The 8586-nt window shown below is 39.0% G+C and overlaps 3 protein-coding genes across 6 annotated transcripts; 1 reads left to right on the top strand and 2 right to left on the bottom strand.

The window, feature by feature from the left end:
• The first annotated feature begins 692 nt into the window (after positions 1 to 692).
• On the top strand, positions 693 to 5953 carry LOC6562799 (ectonucleoside triphosphate diphosphohydrolase 5). Of its 4 annotated transcripts, none has more exons than XM_032735738.2 (4): positions 693 to 925; positions 3634 to 3781; positions 3980 to 5109; positions 5178 to 5789. In XM_032735738.2, the coding sequence occupies exons 1-4, from the start codon at positions 896 to 898 to the stop codon at positions 5268 to 5270; spliced, it is 1401 nt and encodes a 466-aa protein (XP_032591629.1). In that variant the 5' UTR covers positions 693 to 895; the 3' UTR covers positions 5271 to 5789. The 4 variants fall into 4 exon arrangements, with proteins under 4 accessions (XP_032591629.1, XP_032591627.1, XP_032591628.1 ...); XM_001988185.3 differs by lacking the exon at positions 693 to 925 and adding an exon at positions 3296 to 3479 and having other exon boundaries at positions 5178 to 5787; XM_032735736.2 differs by having other exon boundaries at positions 744 to 925; positions 3634 to 5109; positions 5178 to 5953.
• A 79-nt stretch (positions 5954 to 6032) lies between these two features.
• Positions 6033 to 7596, bottom strand: LOC6562800 (geranylgeranyl transferase type-2 subunit beta). Its single transcript, XM_001988186.3, has 2 exons — positions 6871 to 7596; positions 6033 to 6812 (listed from the first exon to the last, which is right to left on the bottom strand). The coding sequence occupies exons 1-2, from the start codon at positions 7472 to 7474 to the stop codon at positions 6388 to 6390; spliced, it is 1029 nt and encodes a 342-aa protein (XP_001988222.1). The 5' UTR covers positions 7475 to 7596; the 3' UTR covers positions 6033 to 6387.
• Positions 7597 to 7960: 364 nt separating this feature from the next.
• On the bottom strand, positions 7961 to 8539 carry LOC6562446 (N-alpha-acetyltransferase 38-B, NatC auxiliary subunit). The gene has a single exon (XM_001988187.3). It carries the CDS (start codon positions 8501 to 8503, stop codon positions 8126 to 8128), a length of 378 nt encoding a protein of 125 aa, XP_001988223.2. The 5' UTR covers positions 8504 to 8539; the 3' UTR covers positions 7961 to 8125.
• Between the last annotated feature and the right edge of the window lie 47 nt (positions 8540 to 8586).

Genomic DNA, 8586 nt, shown 5'->3' with positions numbered 1-8586 from the left:
ACCCACATTTCTACGATTCTGCAACAAAAACATGCACGGAGATTTTTGCCTAGGGCCATTTGATTTGTTGTTAATCAATTTGAAACTATGACTTAGTTTTATTTCAGAAATATTTAAATTTATTACTTTACATTGGATTGTGCTATTTTGAGTTGTTTTGTGAAATTGAACGAAATTTTGATAAATACTTTTTCCACAACGCTCGCGGCGCAACACAGACACGCGCGCGACTTCTCCGAACGGCATTTGTTTTGGTACTAACTGCAGTGTGACCGGTCGAGACTATTTGAAAAACGATACGTTCTTTGAGAGAATCAAAGGGAAACAGTAAAAGCGTAAGCCGACCAACAACTATTTATCGAAGATATACTGCAAAAAAAAATACTGATTCAATCAACACTGAGTCTGCAGTAAATACATGTTAATAACAGGCATATTTCCCTGTATTATTAATATTAATATATTAAAATATATTGCTAAACAAAGCGCCTTAAAATAAAAATCTTAAATCATGATTAATAAAATAAATTATTCATGCTGGCCGTAACTGCAATATAGGAAACCTTTAACAATACTGTTAATACTAGTGTTAAGACAGCTGTTGCTGGGTGCCCATAACATGTTTGCACGTGTACTTACCCAACACTGTTCGGAACACTTAAAACAGCAACAGCTGATTTCGGACCTGTAGTTTAATTTAGTACGCCATTTCGTGCGTGACGTGTTCTGTTGCCGTTTAGTTATTTCTAATTTTAAGCGTAAAGCAATCGCAATTTGAGATCCACTAAGTGGTTACCGGTTGCCAAACATATACGAATGTGTTAGTGAATAAAGTTTACAATTTATAGAGCTTATAAACGATTTAGTACAAATAAAAAAAACATATATCAACACAATGACAACCACCGATGTGCGAAAGCGGAAGGTAGGCAAAGGTTAAAGGGCAAAGTGAGCGTAATTTGTTTTTAAATACTCATTTCGGCGCGCTTCACAACACACACACAAACACCCCAATACATAATTGTGCCAAAATCTATTTAGATATTCAATTAATTGCTGCTGTCTATTTTGGCCCGGTTTTGTTATTTCTTTTTGTTTAGCGCGACCGGTGTATCTGAATATTATACATTTCTTACAGCTAATTTATGTGTGTAGATGTATTTGGGGGAATTAGTTAATAGCTTTAAATAGTAGCAGTTAATCACAATGTTAGACAACATTTTCATATATTTGTATTGCACATTTTTAAACGTTTAATAAATGCTGCTTTCGTTTTTTTTTCGAGCAAAGATTTGAAAATCATGTTTATGAAAATGCAGCAAAAATATTTGATAATTAAAGTTAATCAGAGAAGACAATATTCATAAACGTTTATTTAAAGGTGCTGCTTTGATGTCTTATAATTTTTAAGCAAAATGTTAACATCTGTTTTGGCATTACCATTCAAAATTAAATGTTCGTTTTTCTGCGCTTGAAAAGCTGTCCAACTGGCTTACCGCTTTCTTGTATACATACTCGTACATAGAAAAGAATATATTATCGGGTGATTTACATAATTAAAATAGTTACGCACGCCACAAATTCCCGGTCGCCGCCGGTTAAATTTCCGTAAGTGCGGCGATTAGCAGCAAGGTCGTTAAATTGTTGGCATGCAAGACGATTTTATTGGGCAAACTCAATTGCATTCCCTTCGAGATGGCAAACAAATGCTCGGAAAACATGTCTATTTCTTCTTCTTTTTTTGAGATGCCGGCGTGGGCACCGAAACAGGTTGCACTTTGCAGTTTCAACTACATCGATGGATGTATGTGTGCAAGATTAACCCTTACGTGGCCAACGTAAGCAGTATGGGCAAAAAGTGGTAAAGTCTGATGAAATACATATTTCTCAACGCGGGGCCATTTTCATAATGACGACTGATAAGCAAAAAGCACTCGAGCAAACACAATTTCAACCCCCATCGTCACAATACTAATATACATTAATTCATATGTATATATATATATATATATGTGTGTAAAATGGAAATATTTGTATTTGACCAGGCGCACGTTTTAACTATCAATTGATTTTTGTATTTGATATCGATTAAGGAAAGGACGCCTCAAACTCAACCTTTGAGCAGATGTTGAAATACACACGAGTTTAAGCATTTTAAAAGAGCATTTGGAATTGACATGCTAATTAAATAGTAGATGTACTATATTTATTATAAGTATATATAAACAATTGATGTTGCCAACTAAAGAGACGACACTAAAGTCAATTAGTTTCTTTTTTTTTTTTTGGCGGCATCAGCGCTAAAAAAAACAATTGTCTAAATAAACGGAATTGAAAATTTCGCCAGTTGCCTTTTTTCGTTTGCAGCGACAATATTTAATCAATCTAAAAGATACTTAAGCAAACCAACAACAACCGAACCAAGGCAAGTTGCATGCGAATATCTTATCATATAGTGCCATAGCTTGTCTACAGATTTCCATTACACGATGGCCTTCAAAACGAAACAAACAAAAAAAAAAATCGCTTCAATTTCAAAAATCGTAACTTAGCATGACTAGACAGTTTTTTATTTGTTTTAGTCTTTGCTTTGTTTAGCTACAAATGGATTTAAATAATTTACGCATTATACACATTGAACGAGACTTGAATATATATAAGTTATATGTATTCCGCTAAAACAAGTTTTCATGTGAAAAATGAGGAAAATGATTATGTGAAGTTAAAAGCACACTCATCATTATAAACTGTATTATCTGAAAAGCGATAAGATTTATGTATTTCGTTCTATTGCAAAGAATTTCATTCGACTAAAATTGCTACTATTGCATAATGATATTCAGATAGTTATTCTGTTATCTAAACTATGTTTGTTATCAAAATTATTTGTTATTATTTAATAATTATACTCATTTTATTATTATTTTATCTGCACCCAATCGCATTCTTTCTTCAAATATCAGATAATTTAAAGTTATTATCAGTTATTTAAAACAATGTGATGAATTTAATTCTGAAAAAATAACAACTTTTATTATACATTATATTATATATATTTTTTGTTCAATACGTTTTTTGTCTAACAAATTTATGATGAGTATTAAAAATACATAGCCAAATATAACAATTTTGTTTGTAGCACACTAGAAAAGTTAGCAAAGCTTATTGATTTGTGGCAGCCCTGGGTCCGCAATATATCGATAACCAAATGTAGTGCAGCCCTCGCTGCCTGCTGCCAATGAGCAGAAACCGTAACAGAAACAGCAACAACAAAAATACATTACCTGCCAAATGGCAGATAAGAACACACAAATAATAATCGAGCAGCGAGTTGCATACGTTGATGAACGTAACATAAAAAGAAAGAAAACAGGCAGAGTAGTGCAAACAACTGACGCGGCAGCCAAAATGTGTTTCAACGAAAATGCTGCTTATTTATAGACAGCAAACGAGCCGCAATGAGATACGAATACAAACTGGTAGAACGTTGCGCTCCTCATTAGCAAATAATTAACAAAAAAAAAAAGAAAACCAAAAACAGAATCACTTGAAAATTGTACAAATAAAAAACTATTTTACTAATTGTGTTATTATTTCTCTTTTGTTATTATTATTGTTTTCTTTATTATGCAGCTGGCTAGCGATGATAAATTGCCGCAGGCAAATCGCCGCAAGAACAGCGGCAACGGAAACGGAAATGGACGTGGCGGTGTGACCAGCGGCCTAAAGCTCTCATTTCTCTGTCTAATTGTATCTGTCCTTTTGCTGCTGTTCGTCTTTGGTGTGTATCATTTGTATTTTGCGCAAGCAGACCCCTTTCCAGCCACTGTGACTAACATATTAACTAAAACCTCTGATTCTCCCACTGTCTCCATGCGTTATCATCAATCGACCCACACGGATCACACACCGCGAACCACAATGAAACCACCAACGACGCCAATGAAACACGAAAAACATAATGAACCCAATGCTGCAGGCTTCATCTCGGACAATGCGAGTCCGTATTTGGCGCGTCTGGCCTCCAAGCTGGGCTACAGCAAGGTGCAGTATGCGGCGATCATCGATGCTGGCTCCACAGGATCTCGGGTGCTGGCGTACAAATTCAATCGCAGCTTCATCGACAACAATCTGGTGCTGTACGAGGAGCTGTTCAAGGAGCGCAAACCGGGTCTAAGCTCGTTCGCCGATAATCCTGCAGATGGTGCACACTCCATCAAACTGCTGCTGGACGAGGCACGCGCCTTCATACCAAAGGAGCATTGGTCGTCCACGCCGCTGGTGCTGAAGGCCACCGCCGGATTGCGTCTGCTGCCGCAGAGCAAGGCGGAGAATCTGTTGAATGCTGTGCGCGATTTGTTTGCCAAGTCGGAGTTTAGTGTGGACATCGACGCGGTCGAGATTATGGATGGCACCGATGAGGGCATCTTCAGTTGGTTCACGGTTAACTTCTTGCTCGGCCGCCTGTCCAAGACGAATCAAGCAGCTGCCTTGGATTTGGGTGGCGGCAGCACACAGGTGACCTTCTCGCCAACGGATCCGGAACAGGTGCCCGTTTATGACAAGTATATGCACGAGGTGGTCACCTCCAGCAAGAAGATCAATGTGTTCACACACAGCTATCTGGGTTTGGGTCTGATGGCCGCTCGCCATGCCGTCTTCACCAAGGGCTACAGTGACGAGGATACGATTGTCGAGAGCGTCTGTGTCAATCCCATTATTGCCAATCGCACGTGGACCTATGGCAATGTCAAGTATCAGGTTAGCGGCAAGGAGAACATCAAATCCAGTGCCGAGCAGCCTGTCGTCGATTTTGATACCTGCCTGGAGCTGGTCAAGAGCAAAGTGATGCCATTGGTGAAGCCAAAACCATTTACCCTCAAGCAGCACGCAGTTGCTGCATTTAGCTATTACTTTGAGCGCGCCATCGAATCGGGCTTGGTGGATCCCACAACGGGCGGCGAAACAACCGTGGAGGCTTATCGCAAAAAGGCCCAGGAAATCTGTGCCATACCCAATGATGAGCAGCCATTCATGTGCTTTGATTTGACGTTCATATCGGTGCTGCTGCGCGAAGGATTTGGTCTCAACGACAGCAAGAAAGTCAAGGTAAGCATCCCGCTCTTAATTGAAATATATATATATATAAATTAATATGTTTTTGAATTTAATTTCAGCTTTACAAGAAGATCGATGGTCATGAAATCTCCTGGGCTTTGGGCTGTGCCTACAACGTGCTGACCAGCGATGAGAAATTCAATAATTCCTAGTACTCCCTCTATTAGTGTGTAGACGAATATATAGCTGAAATTGTTTCTAGAGTGCCTTAGACGTGCATCGAAGTATACTACACACACACACACACACACATTCACACACACACACCCATTCACTTTAATACAGATACACTTTAGATATAGTCTCGTTTCTGGCCAGTTTGATATGTTTATTGCGCTATAAATTCATTTCAATTGTCTTTAATTGAAAGCGAATTCATTTATTTTTTTGTCGTTTACTATTTCGAGGCCGCACTGTGACTACACTTATCTTTGTTTCTAGTTTGTAATTCCAATTTTATGTGATTCATTTTTTTTGTCTCTCATATTTGTAATTAATACGTTACGATATTTGTATCCGTAGTCTTACACTCCATACTTTCCTAGTGTATATATATATATATCTGCATACATATCTAATTTTTAAATTGTTTAATATTATTACATTAATTGAAAATGGTTAATCATCCATAATTATTAGTTTATTTTTGCAATAAAATACAAAATGTTTATTTGGATATGATCACGGTTTTAAATTGTGAATCTGGCAACTATTTGTGACAAGCTTTAATGTTTTAATGTCTGCACAGTTTATGGCTTTCTGAAAGTTACGAGATGTGTGCTCCATTTTGATTGTTTCCAAGAGACAACTTTTTCACAAATTAGACTACTGCATGTATTTAATACTCTCCTAGTTGTAGATTCGATTTGTAAGGGGATTTCATGCTGGGTACCGATCGGTTCAAATATCTTAGATATGGGCATGCAATAATTAAATAGTGTCTTTATTTACTTCTGCTCAATATTACAAATACAAATTACAAATTGTACACGGCTTGCTTATCAAATATTAGAATGGGCTTTAAATCATATACAACATATTTAGCCATATATATCTCTATATATATATGTGTGTGGGTGTGTGTGTTTGTCTATTTAAAAATAAAGCTAACTAAAAAATGCATAACAAACAGGCATATTGTGAGTAGATACAAAAAGGTAATAACTTGGATACAGTTTCTGAGGAGGCGTTTTCTAGTGGAGATACAAATTAATCATAAAGCGAATCATTGGCTTTAGCTTTCTTTGTCTTAATATCGCGAATGCATTTTTATTGCGACAGAACCTGCGGCTTAATCTCCAGCCTATCAATAATATACTGCGGCATGCAGAGCGTGGGATTGATGGCCTTTAGGCCGGAATGTCCCAGCAGCGAGAGTCCACCAATGCCGAAGAGTGTGTGGAATATGTCGGGCATGTTGCCCGTACGATCGGAGAAGCCGCCAGTCTCCGTATCCTGGCAGGAGAGAATAAACTGCTGCAGCTTCTCGGAGCTAATCCAATGCAGACGGCCCATAATGGTCAGCGAGGACAGCACCCACCACGAGTAGCAAACATCGGGCAGCTTCTCTGGCCGCCCATTGAGTCCTCCCGATGGCAGCTGCCTCTCACAAAGCCACCAGCCCAGTTTATCCACGTCCAGCAAATGCAGACGCTGTGTCAGCGACAAGAAGCCCACGCAGCAATAAATAAGTCCTACAATCAGTAGACATATTGATTATGGATGTATTTTAGAGATTGCTTGCTGACTCACCCGCATGTGACTCAGCGCCTGGCTTGGAGCCAAATCCGCCATCCGTTTGATTGCAGCACGACATGACAAACTTGACCGCCTTCTCCACATCAATGCTCTGCTCCATGCGCTTAAGGAGCGTCAATGTTGCAACCGCACAAAAGCTAAATCTGGTGTCTACCTCACCCCACTTGTCGCCAAAGAAACTGCCGTCCGGCTGCTGCAGGCCAACCACAAAACGTACTACCGCATCGCAATCGATGGTGTCCAGAGCCTCATATGTGCACAGCACTTGCACCGCTGACAACGTGTACAGCAGATGCGGATCATGCCCCTCGCATGGGGCAAATCCACCGCTTATCGGGCACTGGCAACGCTTCACAAACTCAATGATCGAGTTACGATCTAAACGCTCCAGTTGCCCCATAATATCGAGTGCCGTCACGCCCCAGAAGATGCCCGACATGCGCAGGAATTCGGTCATGCAATACTCGTAGTCATCCTCCTGTTTGCCATGATTCTCAATATATTCGACATGCTTCCAAAACTGTAATTTCGTTGTATCGCTGTGTGGCTCGGTGGTGACGCCGCCGTTTGAAGGCTTCACGAAGGTCGTGAAATCCATCGCTGATTGTGCTCAATTGAATGTTGAATGTTTTCGACCAATTAATTGTTCAACTGCTGTGTTGCCATTATTAATGCCTTGCAACAATTTAGATGTCGCTGGTTTTACTCATTTCCATAAACGCACCAAAAAATCCCGAAAAATTGCAATCAAAAATAAATACTATTCTCGCAGCTGATTTGTTACACCTTTGAAAATAATTTCAAATTTCATAAAAACTTTTCCAATTGTAGAGCTTTTTTTATTTATTTGATCTATTCAATGAACACTTCGCACATTATTATAAATAGTGAAATTCTAAGTATTTGCAATAAAGTTGGCAACGCGTCGATTTGCCATTCACATGACTCCAAAAACAACTTACAGTGAGCGAGAAAAGTCTCAACTGTTGTCAGATTAATTTAATTTCCTTTGTGATTACATAAAATGATTTTTGCAGAGATAAACTTATAAATATTACATTGTTTTTATTGTTTAAATACACAACATTTTACACACACTTTTTATATTTGTTGGGTTTTGATCCTAATTGGACTAATAAGAATACAAGGTTTTTGTTGTCTAACTTTTCTTACCTACTGTATGTACAAGCATGTTTCGAGCATTTTTATTTTTCCAATATATACGATATATCAATCAATCTTCATTTAATCAAAGAACCGTTGACGCCCGAGGTTCGTCAATATTTAGGGAGACAATATGCTTTTTGGCCACCATAACATTGCCTAGCAAGCGGGGCTCTTGGCCCTCGACCAAATATTCGGCGCACATGGAGAGCACAATGTTTGCATCCCGATCTGTGCAGTTGAAGAATCCAACCAGCACTCGGCCATCCGTTATGACGATACGCAGGACTCGACCCAGCCACTTTTGAAGCTTCCGCCGTCCTGGCGTCAAGTTTGCATCCAGCATTTGTGGTGCATTTGTTGTTATGCGAAAGGGCCACCTGCCCGGTGGCGAAGGAGGTGGCGGCGTGAGCGGCTGCACCTGGACTTGAGTACCACTGATGCTGAGATCCGACATGCTCATTTTATTTGATAATTTATTGTTATAACTAAGTTGATCAAGTGTTTTTGTTATGGTTGACTTCAATATATTCGATAACTATTTAT

The sequence above is a fragment of the Drosophila grimshawi genome, unplaced genomic scaffold (genome assembly GCF_018153295.1).
Source record: "Drosophila grimshawi isolate 15287-2541.00 unplaced genomic scaffold, ASM1815329v1 contig_1377, whole genome shotgun sequence".
In the NCBI taxonomy this organism is placed as follows: domain Eukaryota; kingdom Metazoa; phylum Arthropoda; class Insecta; order Diptera; family Drosophilidae; genus Drosophila; species Drosophila grimshawi.
This window is presented reverse-complemented; position numbering and strand designations above follow the sequence as displayed.